Source organism: Crocodylus siamensis, chromosome 4, assembly GCF_052110815.1.
Source record: "Crocodylus siamensis isolate JL-2025a chromosome 4, ASM5211081v1, whole genome shotgun sequence".
Lineage (NCBI taxonomy): Eukaryota > Metazoa > Chordata > Crocodylia > Crocodylidae > Crocodylus > Crocodylus siamensis.
In genome coordinates, this window is record NC_143398.1 from 225,770,792 (window position 1) to 225,789,781 (window position 18,990).

At 48.0% G+C, this 18,990-nt stretch overlaps 1 protein-coding gene across 1 annotated transcript; it reads left to right on the plus strand.

The window, feature by feature from the left end:
* The first annotated feature begins 9,916 nt into the window (after nucleotides 1-9,916).
* On the plus strand, nucleotides 9,917-17,831 carry LOC149867623 (uncharacterized). The gene is made up of 2 exons (XM_090041732.1): nucleotides 9,917-10,627; nucleotides 17,649-17,831. Exons 1-2 carry the CDS (start codon nucleotides 9,917-9,919, stop codon nucleotides 17,829-17,831), a joined length of 894 nt encoding a protein of 297 aa, XP_089897858.1.
* The last annotated feature ends 1,159 nt before the right edge of the window (nucleotides 17,832-18,990 follow it).

An 18,990-nucleotide genomic window follows, 5' to 3' on the forward strand; every position in this document is an offset into this window, starting at 1 on the left:
CGACTGAAGGGGAAAGCGTTTGTTTTCTGTTCCCCCTTTAGGTATCGGTGTTTGAGTGGACTTCACAACCTCAGTTCCATCAGTGCAGGCAGAATGAATGCGATGTCATGGTTATTTTTGTGTGGTTTTTTGAGTCTGCATAGTTTACGTCTGTTATGGAAATGTAGCTTTCAAGTCTTTATGGTTTATGCTTTCCAATACAAAACAGTGTGACTTAATAGTATTATCTGGTTCCTGAGATGCCTTCACTCAAGAAACAAAGCAGAGGCCTATTTTTTAGACTTGTTCATGGAAAATACTTCTGAGTTGAGAAACAGAAAATCTGTTTAAGCAGCATGATCCTGGATCCTTAAGCAAGCAGTAAAATAAATAAAAGCAGGCACAATACTATTCCTTTAACTTGGGCAAGAAGCTAGAAAATATGCTGGTACTTGCACTTCATGCAAATAAACTCTTTGCAAGTGATTTTTCTCTACTTCTGAATGGAACTTTTGTAGTAGTCTTTTCAAATCTTTCAAAAATGAACAGATTCACTTGAATTTCATCAAATTATATTTTATCTTGCATAGCTCTTTAATCTCCTATAACTTCTGCTGGTGCACAATGACTTTATGTAACATAGCAACGGGTTTAACAATAGTTGAGATTTAGGATTAATGAAACACATGCCTTCTGTTTTTGTCCATATCAAATGGGTCCTGCCATGACCCCATGTTTGGAGAGCATAGAACAGAACAACAATCTACATGAATAGTTTGTCTGGTATTCAATAAGTAATTTCTGAAGTTTTTTTACAAGACACATGAGGCATCCTAAAATGTTTCAAGATAGGAATAATTAATGAATTTCAAAGTAAATATCTTTTTTTTTAATCTCTCAATATTTGTAATATTTAAACGGTACGGACACATTAAGCCTAGGGATGAAAGTCACACACAACCTGGTTTAAGTTATGAGAAACTGGTTTAAACCTGTAACAGAACAGAAGTTCAGTGCACATAAACCAGTTTCAAAATGGCTGAAATGTGTAAGATAAAACCTGGTTGAATATAGTATCAGACTTAACTGATTTGGGTCAAACTGATTTATAAAACTTCTATCTCAGAACCCTTTCTGGTTCAAGTTAAATCACAGTCCCCCAGCATGCTTTCCAGCCTGGGCTCTAGCAGAGAAGGGTTGGCAGGTGTGGGGGGAGGCAAGAACTGCCTTCCCCCTGCCCCCAGGCACACCCCAGCTGGGATCTGGGGCCAGGGAAGGGGAGTAAAATTCCCTTCCCCCGAGTACAGAGCTTCTCTGTCTTGCTAAAAAAAATTCTGCTGTCTATGATTGGACTACAAATCCCAGAAGCATCTGGAAGCAGCAAGAAGTGATGAGTGAACCTGCAGAGACTTAGTGCTGTGATTCTGGACTGCAAATCCCAGAGACCTTGAGGGTAACAGGAAGAGGAAATGAACATACAGCCTATGCTGGCTACATGCCAGAAAGCCATTCTCTAGTCTCCCCCCCCACCAGCTTCTGGCCTGAGCCACTACAGGTATGTGGCTGCATTTCCTGAATGTCTATCCAGTTAGTTTCTCAGTTTAATCTATGCAGTTTAGACTAACCTGCAAAGACTGAATTGATTCAGGCTTGGACTTTTTCATTATCTGTACTTAGCCTAAAGGTCACATTGAGAAAAGCCATAGTGGCAATCATAGGTACAGTAGTGAGGGGAAACTTTTGCTTACACAATTAGTACATTCTCATTAGGGCTGTGCAAAACACCATCATTTTGTTTCGATGTTCATTTCACCATTTTGAAGGGACAGTGTTTTGTTTTGTCATTTTGTTTCATTTTGAAGCGCTGTCCTGTTTCATTTAATTGAAACTGTTTCTCTGTTTCGGCTCATTTCAACGTTTTGCCCATAGGCTATAATGGAGAATCATGAAAATGCCTAAAACGTTGTCATTTGTTGCCTGATTTGGCTGCAAATTGCAGGGATGGTAGCTCCTTCTGAGGGCACAAAGCCTGCCAAGTTTCAAGGAGATAGGTGTAGAGGTTTCTTGGAAACTGCATGTCAAACTCTTGAAAGTAAAATTTGCTGGCAGTGGCAGCCTCCTGTCATCCAGCACACAGATCCAAGGGCTTTGCACCCTCAGGAGGGCTGTGGGCCTGTGCCAGACTCCTCTTGGTGGTGCAGCCCCCCAGATCTGTGCTGGATGACAGGAAGCTGCTGCTACTGCCTGGGACTGGCACTGGGCGCAGCCTGCCAGGGAAGACAGATGCTGCCGCTGGCCACAGGCAGTAGCGGCAGCCTCCTGTCAACCAAGTGCAGATGCAGGGGCCTGTACCCCAGAGAGGGCTGCAGTCCAGACTCCTCCAGGGGGTGTAAGTCCCCAGATCTGCACCCTAGATGAGGAGGCTGCACTGTTGTCTGGGACCAGTGTTGGGTGAAGGCTGCACTCAGCACTGGAGAAAATTGCTGCTGGCACCTGTCACAGGCAGCAGTGGTAGCTTCCTCTCCTCCAGTGTGCAAATCTAGAGGCTTGCAACCCTAAGAGGAGTCCAGCACAGCCCATCAGCCCTCCTGGGGGTGCAGGCCCCTGGATCTGTGTCCTGGATAAGAGGCTCAGGCTGTGGCAGCCCATGCCCAGCACCAGTCCCAAGTGGGAGAAGCAGTTTGAACCTTCTCTCATCCAGGGCATAGATTTGGGGGGGGGGGAGGGGGGCTCACACCCCTGGGAGGGCTTCCAGGCTGTGCTGGACTACTCCTGGGGGTACAGGCCCCTGGATGACAGGAGGCTGTCACTGGATGCAGTGGACCAACACTGGATGCAGCCCGCACCCAGTGCCAGGTATAGACCCCATGGAGCTCAGCCCAGCAGCAGGGGCAGACTACAGCCCCAACTCTGCTCACCTCTTGCCTCCAGGCCTTGCTCCAATTGGCTCCTCTAGCCCTGTGGAGCTCAAACTGGTGGCAGGAGGTGGGCAGAGTTAGAGCTGGCTCTGCCAGCCCCACAGAGCACAGCGTAGTGGTAGGAGGTGGGGAGAGCTGGGACTGCACTCCCTGCTGGGCTGAGCTACATGAGGCTGCAGAGCCAATCGGAGCACAGTCCTGACTCTCCCCTGCCTCCCACTACTGGACTGCTTCAAAGCTCGAAATGTTTTGAGTGCCCTCATTTCATTTCAAAGCTGTTTCGTTTCATTTCTATTACACTGTTTTGAGCTTGAAACATGTCGAAACAGCTTTGAAATGAAACACTTTGTGAAATTTCACACAGCCCTAATTCTCCTGCAGTGCATCAGGATGTGGTATAGTGGCTTAGTTTCAGGTACTTGTTACTGGCAGTATACTGCCAGTGCAAAGAAAAGCAACAAAAATAACTACAGGACTAGACATATTGACTTGTGTCAAATTGCTTAAAGGTTAAACAAATTTAAATGGTATAAGCAAACTTTAATTATTCAAATATTTCCTGAGTGGCTACATAGTGGAATAATCAGAAATAAATTTGGAAGATAAAGACCAAGTATATAAGCTGAAAATCATGGTAAAATTCTTGAGGATACTTGAGCTACATTAGACTATGGAATAATATCAAAGGCCGAATACTGGACTTTTAAAACTAGATTGGACAAAAAACTAGAAATTATACTGTAGGGTAAAATCATTCATTGGCCTCAGGAAGATGGATTTGATCTCAGGGGTGTCCAAGAGACAGTCCATGGGCTCAATCTGGGCTGCAGAGCCCCATCACCCAGCCTCCAGTGCTGCCTCTGGGGCTGAACTGACCCAAGCACTGCACACCAGCCCTGCCCCATGCACAGGGCCCAGGAAACACATGGTGCCCATTCCTGCCAGTCTGGGACTGAACCACACGACAGCCATTCTGGCTGGTCTGTGAGATGTGTACCATGTGTCCGTGTCCCCTGGGTGCCACAGTGCCACATGCAGTGCAGGCTGTGGACCAACCAGAGCAGGCATCACATGCAGTGCAGTTCTGGCTCAGTAAGTGTGGTGGTGGTGTGGGGGGTGGTGCTTTGTGTGGCACTGCTCCTGAACAATGGGTTCTTTAATTGCATGCACAGGGGCCAGGTTTTATTTGGGAAGTGGGATGTGCATGTTAGGTGAAAGTGAATGAAGTGAATGTGGGTACAGCACCTTGTGTATAAGACCCACTAGAGAAGCAGTTTGGGAGACTGCAGAGAAAGATAATCAGTTGGTGCTGCTTGTTTCCATTGCAGGCAGAGAAACACCTTTTTGAGCACAGTCTTTGTATTCAAGCAAAGAATACACCTGCCTCATATCATCATTTTACTCTCCTAGGCTAAATACAGACATTCAAAAAACCCAAGACAGAAACGGTCCAAGTTTTTCACTTTACTCTAAGCACCCTAGATTAAGTTATAAGTGAACAGAGCAGATGTTCACTGGCAGTGGTGGAGGGGGAGAGGGGGAATGGAAGCACCCTGCCTGGCTCTGGCCACCCCAGACCTAAGCCTGCATAGTTGTGGGGAGCCAAGCAGTGGGGACTTCCTTCCCTCCCTCCCTACTGCCCAGCCTGGATGGCCAGTGCAGCTCCCAGCCCTGCCCCCACACCAGGGGTCAGCTATCACTGGTGTTGGGGAAAAAGGGAGAAGCAGAGGCTTGGGGCTGCACTGCCTGCAGCTATTCTTGCTGGGGTCTGAGGAGAAGGCTGGGTCATGTGATGGGAGCCTCCACTCCCCCCTTGCCACCACTGATAGCTGGCCACTTGCAGGGGGCAGGGCTGGGGAGAAGAACTTCTTGCCAGTGGAGCCAGGCAGCAGAGGCGGGGAAGACCCGATTTGTGCTGGCCTCCCCGCCAGTGATATGGTCCAGCCCCACCACTGCCCAGCTGCCTGTGACGGCTGCCATGGCCCCCAGCCCCACCTCCTGCCTGTGGCTAATTCTCTGAGAGCCCACTTGGTCAGAGCAGACCAGTGCAGCTGAGATGAGCACATTGCCTTGCAAGGGGAGGTTAGTGGGGATCCACAAAGTAGCCTGGGGTGCTGGGGGACTGTGACCTAATTTCAGTCATGAGGGAACCTGGTACAGAAGTTCAATAGACCAGTCTAACTAAATCATTTAAGTCTGATACTACCTCCATCCAGGTCTATTTGAGACCAGGTTCTGCTATTTTTAAACCAGTGTATGCGCACTGAACATCTGTACTATTACAGGTTTAGACCAGATTTTACTCACTTATACCAGTTTATGTGTAATGTCTATACCTGGCCCTAATGGAAGCAAACCTGCAAATCCCTGAATAGTGGCTTTGCACAGCCCCAAGGCACAGCATCCTAACCTGGGAATACCATAACTTTACACAGCAGGCATGGGAGAGACCACCAATCTGTCAGTGGTGGAGCAGCCTGTGCTGCCATTCTTTTTAGATGGCACATGCTCTCCATCTACACATTTTTCTGTCTAGAATGAATTAAGTACAAAAGTTTAAAAAGGTTTCAAGTGAGAGGGGAATAGACCTGTTTGAAAAATAATAGCCACAATGGTGTACAATCCAAATCTTAACTGAAGCTGGCCTCTGAAAGGCAATTGATTTCTTATCATCTCAAATGTGAAAATTTTATCCCATGACACTTTCTCAACAGAATTGTTTTAAGCTTCATTCAGTTACACCAATATAAAATAAAGGTAGCAAGTGCATAATTTGAATTTATGAAGCTACACAGGTGTAACTCTTGGCATAGTTTGGCTTTTAGAACTTGTATTACTGGGGATGATTTGTGATATGAATACCTAGCTTGACAACTGGAGCACAGGCTGAATTTGCAGGTTTAGGTATTAGAAAAACATCTTTGTATTCAAAAACACAGTCTTGCTGATGGACTTCCATGCAATTTTTATACAGTCTCTTCTTTGAGTAGATTTTCACTTAATACAAAAAGGGCAGGCCTTAAATATCAGTACACTGATGTCAGGTTTGGCAGGTCAAAAGGCACAGCACTTTTACAAAAAGGTATGAGCATTTAGCTCACTCTGAATGTGCTTCATTTTCTGGAAGCATCCAGTTTATACATGCTCTGATAGAGATGGCATGCTTTGGGACCTACAAACAGTAGTGTAATCACATATGTGATCATCTAACAGTGATCCCAAAATTAAGCTTTAATAAAGCAGGAAACAATATATTGTCCCTTGAATCTAAAAATATATCATTTTAAAAAATACACATTTCTTTGTTAATTTATCATATAAAGGACACGCACTGATGCCATAGAAGATGACTGGATTTTTGCATTTGCCTTCCAGATTTGTTCTTAGGGTATGAACAGACACACATGTCAACTGCTTCACTCTGCCCCAGAAATGTTTTCAATCTGGAACACATCAGTCGCACACAAACGTACACCCCCCTTGCAGCAGAAGTGCCTCACAATGTGCTGTTGCAAGGTTCTGCAGCCAGGAGTGTAGTGAACAGGACTCTTAGCCTCCTTTTTGGCCACAGGTCCACAGAGGCTTCTGAGGACAGCCACACTGGCCTTATGGGTATTAACTCCCAGGCTTCTGCTCTGTTTTTTCTGACTGTAGGGCCTGTCAGTTGCTTACAAATCAGTCAGTTCCACTTCCATTGCATTCCCAGCAGAAGCAGAGAATGGATACCTGTTATCTCTTTACCCTACTGCCTCTGAGTATCATTGCAAGGTAATGGCTCTGCTCTCCAACTTCTAGCAGAGTTTTCAGCTATGTGGTTGTACTTTCCATACTATTTGAGCATCTCTACCAGCTGGTACGTCAACAGCATGGGATATCAAGGCATCAGTAAGGTGCTTCCCTGGGCACATTCTGTGAATCCAAGAGCAAGATGCCTGAGGAAAAAGAAATAAGGGCTTGAGGAAGTGCTTCTGGCCAAGATGCAAGCAGCCACTGGTGAAAGCAGATAGTCCAGGGGGCCCGGGATGTCAAGCAGTGGTGACAGAATTCGGGAACAGTAAGACCACAGGCATGACAAGCAGCCCCCATCATTCCAGAAGCAACCAGCATAAGCATGGAAATGCAGGTGGAAATTGTTGTTTGAAATCTGGCAACCCCTGCTGGAATCTGAACTGTCCCCAACTGCTTTAACGAAGGCAAGTTGTGCCTGCTCTAGATATACAGCATGCAGGTTGAAAAGACTGTCATCTGCAAGATCAGGTTGAAGACTTTCCAGGAGGCCTGGGCAATGGAGGCATCATAACCGTTTGAGGATTCTTGTGAAGGGGGACCTGGCAAAGTACTTCCAGTAAGCACCCTATTAAAATCAGGTCAGGTCACTGGCAATGTACTTGTTTGGCAAACAATAAAAATGGTGGAATTGTCTTAATAATTGGAAACATTTCATGTTTTGTGTTGTGCTTCTGAAATAAAGCTCTTTACAAATGGGGGAGGAGGGATGTGCAAGGTAGAAGAGAAATGCTCCAACCATTACATCTTAGTTTTCTTCTGAAATAATGGTGTCTCAGAGCTCCCATCGATGCTAGGAAATGGGCCTTTGTACCACTTGGGGGGATGGGTCTGCCACCTGGTGCCATCCTTGTAGTCCAACCCACCTGTGGTCTCTTCCCCCTCTCCCCTTGGCTTCCAGTGTCTTGCCTGCCACAACTTTGATGTTATCTTGATTTGTTGGGGAAGTGGTCCCTGGGTCCAGGGGGTAACCTTCCTTAGAGCTATCTCACCCCAGCTCCCCTGGGTGGGTGGCCTGCCTGCAGCTCCTCTCCTTGCCACATATAGAAGCAGACTCCCTCTTGCATGGTCAGAGACTGGCTTTATATGCCCAAGCCCAGCCCAGCCTTCTGGCTAGGTCTTCTGCACTCAGGGGCCAGGAGCAGCTAATTGCATCATTAACTACCTGGCCTTTTTGGTCCTTAGCTGAGTCCACCTGTACAGGTACTCCTTGCTGCCCTTCCTGGTCCTGGGTTTCCTACCCTTCCCCCAGTTTCCTGGTAACAGGGGCAGGGGTTGCTGTTACCATCTAACAGCTGAGAATTTTCATGTGGGATTATAGTAAGCCTGGCTGAAGACACTACTAGGAGTGGGAACATGCAAACTATAGGGCAGCAGGAGTAATTGTCTCTGATTTTTTACCACTGGAAGTGCATGAAGCGGGGACTGTATTAGACCAACACGATTTCCAGTTTTAAAAGCATATAATTAAAACCTACAATCTGTCCATTCAATCATTCCTCTATTGTACCTGCATTTTTAGATGGCCATAAGAAAGTTGGCAGGTGACCACTTAAATGTAAGCATAATGGCATGTCTATAGGCTTTTGGTTCTCTCCTTTTCTGATTACCCTGATACCATAGACATGCAAGTGGACATTTGCAGGTCTGATAATGCATGAAGCTGCTCTTTGACTGCTTATGGCCAGCTGGAAGGAAGTATGGTGGGAGATGAAGCGGGAAGTATGGTGGGATTGGTGGGAGGTGCCAGAGTGTGAGTATATGGATACTCACCAAAAGGACTAGTGTCTGGCCTTCCTGCTAAGTGTCATTCACTGTTGGTGGCTGGGTACTGGGCATTGAGACGACAGTGTCTGAGTGTTTGCAACTATAGTAGGATAGTTGGCTGGTTATTTTGGACAACAAGACAGCTCTGGTGTCACTCACTTGCTCAACTTTTTAAAGGTGAAGATCATATGCAGGGCATGGCCTGTGACCTCAGGACAGTAGAATTAGGAGCAAATCACAGAGGACTCATCTTGAGGATGTGAGAGGAATGGGAAGCAAAGTACTAGGATGCTGGTGGTGGGGAGGACAAATGTACCTAAAGCACTTCAGAGTCATTCCTGTTTCACTTGGGGTTATTTTTCATATGGTTTAGAAGTCTTTGTAGCACTATAGCACTGTGTGTCATCTGTCTCTTTATTTTTTCTCTCAGCTTGTCAGGATTGGCGCAAAAGCTTTTACTTCTAAGGCACTTGAAACACTGCAAACATTACATTTCTCCATGCACTTAGTCCAAGTGTTCATTTTCAGTCTTAGTGTCCATTGAAATCCTTTCTACAAGCTGCAGTATTGCACTCTTGGGAACAGTGAAGACTTTAGAACATCTCCCCCATACGTTTGTAGGGAACAATAATACATAGTCAATGCCCATGAAAATTTTCTGACATTAATAATTCTCTACATTTTTTCACCAGTGTGATGTGTAATCTGATTCTTGCAAAAGTACTTCTGAATGTCACTTATTCAGCTTTCCTGGCAGCCTTTAGAGTCCATTTCCTGTCATACAGTAAGGCACAAAAAGGCAGAATTGTAAGAATGGAACATTTCTGTACCTCATTTTTCTTAAGTGGGAGAAAGATGATGACATAAATGGAAGATGGGATGGATACCAAATATGCTACTATGGGTAAATTTCAGCAGCCTGTAAGTCTGATGTCCCCCCTCCATACTCCCAGTTTAAAAATAAATTGCCTATTCTTTTGGTGTCATGGTTCTTATTATTTAATTTTTTTTTGTTTTAATAATCATACTTTAAAACAAAATTAAGACTATTTTTCTTTGCTTACCTATTTAAAAATTCAGCTCATAGATATCATCTCAGGAGCAGCGGGGAGAGGAGGGATCCAGGCACACGTGTCCCTTTACCAGACCCGAGGTGGAAGCGGACGCAGCAGCAATGGAGCCAGCAGCAGAGGCAGCATCAGCTGATCTCCCTAAGGTAAGTGGACAGAGTGACCGGACGCAGCTGAGCCAGATTTGCAGTGGAAGCCCCCCCGGATCCCTCTTAGCTGAGCTGGTAGGGAGCTGCACCACGTGAACAGAGCGCACAAAGAGGCGTTTTACAGAGCACGCCGGCGTTTGCGTAAGCATTCGCGCCAGCGGGTGAGCAGAAAGGGCCAGGAAGGAGACTCCTACTAGGGCAGGGCGAAGGCACTGCACTAAGCTAAAAACAAGCAGCAACTCCTATGATGGTGTTGACGCGGAGTGCTGCCAGGGCTCCTGCCCGGGGGGAGCAGCCTACCCAGGATTTGTGTGAGGCCTCCACCCAGACAGAGCCCATGGGGGAGCTGGCATTCTCCCTTCCCCCGGCCTGCGTGGGTTTTCCCAGCAAGGCCTGGGGGGACAGGATTGGGGACCCCCACACCTGTCCTGCAGGCGCCTGCCTTAGGGCCCTGGAGGCACAAGTGAGGGAGCTCCAGGAGGAGGTTAGCAGGCTGAGGGGAATCAGGGAGGTGGAGGAAGAAATTGACAGCTATTTCCTTTCCCTGGAGGGCCACACACCCAAGGAACAAGCACCTTGGGAAGTGCTCTCCACTGTAGAGTGGCAGAGGATCACCTCCAAAACCAGGGCTACTCGCTACACAGTATCAGTTCCTCCAGTCCACCTGGAGAAAAGGTATAAGGTCCTGGCAACACTGGAGGAGAAGGAGGGAGAAGAGGCAACTCCACAGTCTCCACATTCCAAACAGGCCAAAGGAGCTAAGCAGTCCCGGAGGAGAAAGTGTCGAGTGATTGTCATAGGCGACTCCATCCTGAGAGGTACAGAGGGCCCCATCTGTCACCAGGACCCCTTGACACGCAAGGTCTACTGCCTACCCGGAGCAAAGATTCAGGACGTGAAGGGGATGATCCAGGCCATGATCCAGCCCACCGATTACTATCCTATGGTCCTTATCCATGTCAGTACTAATAATGTGGCCAGGAGAAGCCCCGATCACCTGATGGTGGACTACCATGTTCTGGGGCATGTGCTGAAGGAGATAGTTGCACAGGTGGTATTCTCCTCTATCCTACCAGTGAGCAGATATGGAAGATGGCATGAGGCGTGCATCGCAGAGACCAACTGACGGCTTGTGAAATGGTATCTTGAGGCAGGCTTTGGCTTCCTTGACAGCGACCCACACATCACAATGAGAGACATGCTTGGATGGGATGGGCTCCATCTTTTCCCTAAAGGCAAGCATGTGTTCTCTTCTAGGTCGGCGGATCTCCTCCGACAGGCTTTAAACTAGGCTCATCAAGGGAAGGGGAAGATGAGAGAGGAGGAAGCCTTGGACCGCTAAACCAAGCAGCACTCACAAGTGCAGCCCAGCCTAGACCAACAAGCGGAACATATACACAGGTAAGAAACAGGAGCCAGGGCAATGCTGTGGTTAGGGGCCAGTGCACACATCCACAGGAGGCCTCAAATGCCTCTACACAAACGCTCATAGTATGGGAAACAAGCAGAAGGAACTTATCCTCCTACTAGCTGACATCAACCCAGACATAGGGGGGCTCACCAAAACGCGGTGGGACCCAACACATGATTGGGTGGTGAATATCAAGGGCTATAGGCTGTACAGGACGGACAGGATAGGGAGGAAAGGTTGGGGTGTGGTGCTCTACATCAAGGAGAAATACACATACTCAACGAGTAGCACTGAGTCAGGGGAGGGGCACACTGAAGTGCTCTGGGTTAGAATACAAGGAAGTCGAGGGGAAAGGGACTTAACGGTGGGGGTCTACTACAGACCACCCAACCAATGGGAAGAGCTAGACCTGGAATTCTATAATTCCATAAGTCAGCTCATGGAGGTAGTTAGGTCAAAGGACGTGGTCATCATGGGTGACCTAAACTTTCCAGACATCTGCTGGGAAGAGCAGTCAGCCAGGTCTGACCGCTCAAACAGTTCCTAGCCAAGATACGGGACCTCCATCTAACCCAGGAGATGCACAGCTCCACTAGGGGAGAAGCCTTGTTGGACCTGGTGCTGGCCACGGGTGACGACCTGGTGAGGGGACTGTGGGTATTCAACTACCTGGGTGACAGTGATCATTGCCTGCTGGAATTCACGATCCAGCGCAAGGTGGCAAAGGGCTGCAGCAAGGCAGCAGCATAGATTTCAGGAGGGCGGACTTCAATGAGCTAAGGAGGATAGTTGGGGAAGCACTGAGGTCCTGGAGGAGAGGGGAGCCAGGTGTTCAAGGAGAGTGGTCGCTCCTTAAGGAGACAATCCTCCAAGCGCAAAGGGAGGTAATCCCAACACGGATCAAAGGGAGCAAGAGGGTGCAAAAGCCCCCATGGCTCACTAAAAGCATACACAAATGTCTCCTAGCTAAAAAGGAGGCATACACCCAATGGAAGGGAGGGGCCATCACCAGGGAGGATTATATTGCGGTTACATGGGAATGCAGGGGGGCGGTCAGGAAGACCAAGGTGGAGATGGAACTGGGCCTAGCTTCCCAGATCTAGGACAACAAAAAGTCCTGTTTTAAATACACAGAGGGTAAAAAGAAGGTACCAGGTAACATGGGGCCCCTGCAAGATGTGCTTGGAAATTTGGTCGTCACACCAGATGACAAAGCTAACCTATTTAATGACTTCTTTGTCTCCATTTTCCTGAACAGGGACTGGATCAGCCCCCCCACCAGGCCCCCCTCAGGCCCCAGGGGAGGCACACCTAAGCCAAGGGTCAGGGAGGAACAAGTGAGGGAACTTCTGGAGGGACCGGATGTATTTAAATCAGCTGGTCCAGATGTTCTCCACCCCAGAGTGCTGAGGGAATTAGCTGAGGTCACTGCTGGACCTCTGGCATGGCTTTACAAGCACTCATGTTGCTCTCATGTGGTGCCAGAGGACTGGAAGAGGGCCAGTGTGGTTCCCATCTTCAAAAAGGGGAGGAAGGAAGACCCAGGGAACTATAGGCCAGTAAGTCTTACCTCGATCCTGGGTAAGCTTCTTGAGAGAATTATTCTGGCGCATATCCATGAGGGGCCAGAGGGGAGATTATGCTTAGGGGCAACCAACATGGGTTCATTAGAGACAGGTCTTGCCAGACCAACCTGGTGGTCTTCTATAACCAGGTCACCAAATCCTTAGATGCAGGGGTAGCAGTAGACATAGTCTTTCTGGACTTTCGGAAGGCCTTCTACACTGTCTCTCATCCCGTTCTCATTTAAAAACTGGGAGACTGTGGTGTTGACACCTACACAGTCAAATGGGTCACTAGTCAGGTGGAGGGCTGCACCCAGAGAGTAGTGCTGGATGGGTCATTTTCAACCTGGAGGGATGTGGGCAGTGGGGTTCCACAGGGCTCGGTCCTCAGGCCCGCACTGTTCAACATCTTCATCAGTGACTTGGACGAGGAGAAGTTTTGAGACCTGAACCTGTTCAGCCTCCACAAGAGAAGGCTGAGGGGGGATCTGGTGGCCTGTTACAAACTAGTCAGGTGGAACCAGCAGGCATTGCGGGAGTCCCTGTTTCCCCGAGCACTACCAGGAGTGACTAGAAATAACAGTCACAAGCTGGCAGAGGAAAAATTCAGATTAGACATCAGGAGGCGCTACTTCACAGTCAGGGCGGCTAGGACCTGGAACCAACTTCTAAGCGAAGTGATGCTGGCTCCTACCCTGGGGGTCTTTAAGACAAGGCTAGACAATCACCTTGCTGGGGTTGCTTGACCCCAGTACTCTTTCCTGCCCTGGTAGGGGGTCAGACTTGACGATCTGCTCAGGTCCCTTCTGACACTACTAACTATGAAACTATACATGTCTGGTCCAATTGTGTATGGCAAGCTTAACAGCTGGAACTTGAAATGATAACAGTAACTAACTTTTGCAAGGAGAAACATAATTAAGTCCCTTTTCAGGATAGATAAAAGGAAAAGCAGTTGTTGCTAAAGAACCAGCATGTTCTACTGGATCAAGGCAGCATCAGTTCAGATTCCTACAGCGTGAATTCCAAACCAGGGAAATTGCATGGCAAAAGATAGGTGTAATCCTCCCAGGGAATCTTTTGTCTTCCGCAGATCACAACACTTCCAGAACCTATTCCAAAGAGCATCATGGGAACTTAGGATGTAATTTAGTCAGTCCAGCCCCTGGGGAAAGCAGGATAATCCCTGGCTAAACCATTCCATCCAAGTGTCTGTCTAATCTGCTCTTCAAAATTTCTGGGGAAAGAGGGAGCAGAATATGCAGGCATACAAAAATGACTCTAAGCATCTGTGTTTTATTACAGGTATCAATAGTTATCCAAATCATCATTTATGAGCTCTTAGTAATTAAGCACATCGATACAGGAGACTCAATTGTATCAAGTGTCAGAATAAGACTCTCTCTGGTGTCCTGTAATATAGGGCTGGGTATCTTACCAGTCAAAGTTTGGTCAACAACTCCCAAGATGTCATTCTCCCATTGTATTCGGTCTTGGTGAGCCTGCAGCTGGAGTACGGCATCCAATTCTGGGCTCCACCATTTAAAAAAGATGTGGAGAAGCTTGAGAGAGTTCATAGGAGAGACACACATATGACCAGAGGGCAGGAGAATAGGCCCTACAATGAGGGGCTGAGAGCCATGGGACTCCACAGCCTGTAAAAACGTAGGCTCAGATGGGACCTAGTGGCAGCCCCACCAGGAGGGACGCCTTGTTGGACCTAGTGCTGACCACGGGTGATGACCTGGTGAGGGGGAGCGGGTGCTCGACCACCTGGGCGACAGCGATCATCGCCTGCTGGAATTCACCATCCAGCGCAAGGTCGCAAAGGCATGCAGTAAGGCAGCGGCCCTAGATTTTAGGAGGGCAGACTTCAATGAGCTAAGGAGGATAGTTGGAGAAGCGCTGAGGTCCTGGAGGGGAGGGGAGCCAGGTGTCCAAGAAGAGTGGTCGCTCCTTAAGGAGATGATCCTGCAAGCCCAAAGGAAGGTAATCCCAACGAGGATCAAAGGAACCAGGAGAGCACGCAAGTTTCCGTGGCTCACCAAAAGCATCCAGAATGTCTTCTTGCTAAAAAGGAGGCTTACACCCAGTGGAAGAAAGGGGTCATCACCAGGGAGGGCTATTCTGTAGTTGCTTGGGGATGTAGCGGGGTAGTTAGGAAGGCCAAGGCAGAGATGGAACTGGGGCTAGCTTCCCTGATAACGGACAATAAGAAGTCCTTTTTTAAATACGTAGGGGGTAAAAAGAAGGTCCCCGATAATGTGGGGCCCCTGCAGGACGCCATGGGGAACTTGGTCATCACACCAGACGGCAAACCTAACATGTTTAACGATTTCTTTGCCTCCGTCTTCCTAAGTAGGGACCAGAACAGCCACCTCCCAGCTGGGCCCCCCTCGGGTCCCGGGGGAGGCACACCTGGGCCACGGGTTAGCGAGGATTTAGTTAGGGAGCTTCTGGAGGGGTTGGACGTATTCAAGTCAGCCGGCCCGGATGATCTCCACCCTAGAGTTCTAAAGGAACTGTTTGAGGTCATTGCAAGTCCCCTGGCACAACTTTACAAGCACTCGTGGTGCTCTGGTGAGGTACCAGAGGACTGGAAGAGGGCCAACGTGGTCCCCATCTTCAAAAAAGGCAGGAAGGAGGACCCGGGAAACTATAGGCCTGTTCAAATTTGCTGATGACACTAAGATGTGGGGGGATGTGGGCACATTGGACGTGTAGCAACAGGCTACAATCAGACCTAGACAGGTTACAAGGGTGGGCGGACGAGAATAGGATGGGCTTCAACACAGACAAGTGCAAGGTGATGCACCTCGGGAGGAACAACCGGCACCATACCTACAGTTTGGGGAACTCCCCTCTTGTCAGCACGGAGGCAGAAAGGGATCTGGGGGTCATCATTGACTCCAAGATGAACATGCGCCGGCAGTGTGGGGATGCAGTCAGGAAGGCCAACTGCACCTTGGCATGCATCCACAGATGCATCTCGAGCAGGTCCAGGGAGGTGATCCTCCCCCTCTATGCGGCACTGGTCAGGCCGCAGCTGGAGTATTGTGTCCAGTTCTGGGCGCCGCACTTCAAGAGGGATGTCGACAGCATGGAGAGGGTCCAGAGGAGGGCCACTCGTATGATCAGGGGACAGCAGGGCAGGCCTTATGAGGAGAGGCTATGGGACCTGAACCTGTTCAGCCTGCAAAAGAGAAGACTGAGGGGGGATCTTGTGGCCTGTTACAAACTAGTTAGGGGGGATCAGCAGGCATTGGGGAAGTCACTGTTTCCCCGAGCACCACCAGGAGTGACCAGGAATAACAGTCACAAGCTGGCAGAGGGTAGGTTTAGGTTAGATATCAGGAGGCGCTACTTCACGGTCAGGGTGGCTAGGGTCTGGAACCAGATTCCAAGAGAAGTGGTGCAGGCTCCTACCCTGGGGGTCTTTAAGAGGAGGTTAGATGAATATCTTGCTGGGGTCATTTGACCCCAGTATTCTTTCCTGCCATGGCAGGGCGTCGGACCAGATGATCTGCTCAGGTCCCTTCCAACCCTAGAAACCATGAAACTATGAAAGTATAAGTATATAAGGGGTGAGGATCAGGATATGGCAGAATATTTATTCACCAGAGCACCCCAAGGGATGACAAGGTCAAACCATCACAAATTCCTCCAGGACCATGGAAAAACTTATTTACTGTCTGAGCCCCCAAGGCCTAGAATAGACTGCCTCCAGAGGTGGTGCAAGCACCTACTCTGGACTCTTTTAAGAAACATTTGGAAATCTGTGTTCTGGGATCCTTTGATCCTAGCTGACTTCCTGCCCCTGGGGCAGGGGGCTGGATTCGATGATCTTCTGAGGTCCTTTCCAGCCCTAATGTCTATGAAATCTATGAACTGACCAGTCATATATTGGCTTGAGATTGGTAAAAAAAAAAAAAAACAAATGTAAAAAAATTGCCAATAGATCCAAATAATACACTGCAAAAGGACAAATTTTCCATTAAGCAGTCTGTCAAAAACCTATAAAAAATTATATTTCTGTCAAGAAAACTACAAAAAAGTAGGATGGGGGGGTTGGTAAAATTGCTATAATTGACCTTCAAAAATATGCAGTCAGTTGACAATATTTGCCCAGTCATTTGACTGGCTTGCCAACTCCACTGCAGTGCTCAACACCCTGCACCCTCAACCTGCCCAGCAATCTCAGCTCTCTCCAAGTTCTGGTCTCATCCTACATGGAGGACAGGGGAGGCAGGGAAGGGAGAAGTAGATTGTCCTGGTGTAAACAAGATATATGGTCAACGTAATTATGTGGTCTAATCAAAGTAAATTGAATTAGCTACATTTAACTGAAGTCCATTCACATCACGTCTTTATGCTGGCTTTAGGTACTTCCCTAGGATCTCATTCATTGCTCTCGCACAGCTCTGAGCTTGTTTGAATTAACCATTCAGTAGTCTGGGTAGATTTCTTGTCTTGCAATGTTCTGCCTCTCACCTTTATGCATTTTGTGATATGGGAAGCCCTCGTTATTCACAGGTTCAGCATTTGTGGTTTCAAATGTTTGCAAATGCCGAACCTGCATTTTAAATGCACTTTGTAAACTTACAGGAGTTCCTCGCGAACTCTGCACTTGCTGCCACCGGGCTCCTGCTGGGGCTGTGCCACTCCCTCCAACCACTGGGGGCACTGCATTCATGAACACAGACTGCAACCATGAACACAGTGCCTTATTCACCATATCCCCCACAAATGGTGAGGGTCACCTGTATTTCTCAGAGAACAAGTGGGCAGTCTGCAAATACTACAAGAAGCATAGGCATTGGGATCAAATTAAATTATTCCCATAATTCCTTTCCTGGCTTCCTAGAATTTCTTTCTCTTGTGAAGGCCATTTTTGAATTGCTGTCAGGCAGTATAGAGTATACACTGTGATAATGTCAGCCATTGATGTGAACACTAGGAAACGCATTGAAATTCATATCTCAGATTTTTGTTTTGCTTGGCAGCGTTGGAGGGGTTTGGATGTCACAGAGATGAGGCATCCAGATATGTGCAGAATTCACTCTAGAGCTACAGGTCTAGAACACCAAGATAAGAGCTTCCTTCATAATATGAAGCCTGATGTCTGCATTCGTTGGAAGCCCGTAGTGGCCATTCGTTGGAAGTCTGTCATTGGTGACTGCTATTAGTGAATACTTGATTGGTTTAGTGCTGGTTGGTCAAATGTGTGGACTTGTCACAAGGTCAGTGAAGTTGCTCTGCAAGGTCATGAGAGCAGCAATTCCCAATGAAGTATTGCCAGCTTTCCATGGCTGAGATTCCTGAACTTACAAATGCTATTTATGACCTGTGGACCCCATAAATATTACCCCATGCAGAAATTGTTACCACAACAGGTGTAGCCCCACACCAAGTATTATATGGGGCTACCCCTACTCAGCTACCATGACTGGGCACTGCATGGCTACACTTGACGTGGCAAAAGTTTCTAGGGGACAGGGAGGCAAGCAGGATGCCTCCCCTCAGAGAGTCTTTGTCACAGCAGGTACATCCCTGTGCCCAGCAGTGTATCTGGAACAGGGGGTGAATGGGGCACCAGGAGCTCACACCATGCAGCTGCTGTTCCCCACCTGCAGCAGTTGAAGCTCACACTACTAGAACAGCAGAAAAAAGCTGCAATTTGGGAGCAGAGAGCCATGGCAGGTAAGATACTACCCCCTTCCCTGTCCCTTTCCTACCCTCCAGTGGTCAGCACAGTTCCCCTTCCTCCCATCTCTGCCACAGGGTGCTGAAGGACCTTACTACACATCTAATTAGGAAAGGCTTACAATCCCAGAATGGTTCCACGTGGAGGCCCATTTTCTGCCATGAGCTAGGTAATTTTTATGTTCAAGATTGCTACTGATAATGAATCAACAGCAAAGTTTTATCCCTCCTGTCATCCTGAGAGATGCAGCTTGATCTTTAATGCTCTTTTGCTTATTAGACATTTCCTTGACATTTGGGGGGGGGGAATAGACATTGCCTTTTATTAGGGTTGTGTGAAACAGCACCGTTTCATTTTGATTTCTGTTTTGCCATTTCGACAGGACAATGTTTCATTTCAAATTTTGTTTAATTTCAAAAGCACAGTTTCATTTAATTTCGCAAAGCAGTTTTTCTATTTTGACACAGTTTCACTATTTTAAGCAGCATCTCAGGCTGCCAAACTGTCACAGAGCCTTTCTGTCCTTTCCTGCAGGAGCAGCTTCTCCAGCAGCTGCTAGAGGATTCTCCCTGCCAGCCCCAGCCCTGGGGCTTAGATGTGCCCAGGGCCCTGCATCCTTCCAGTCAGCTAACTGGGGACGG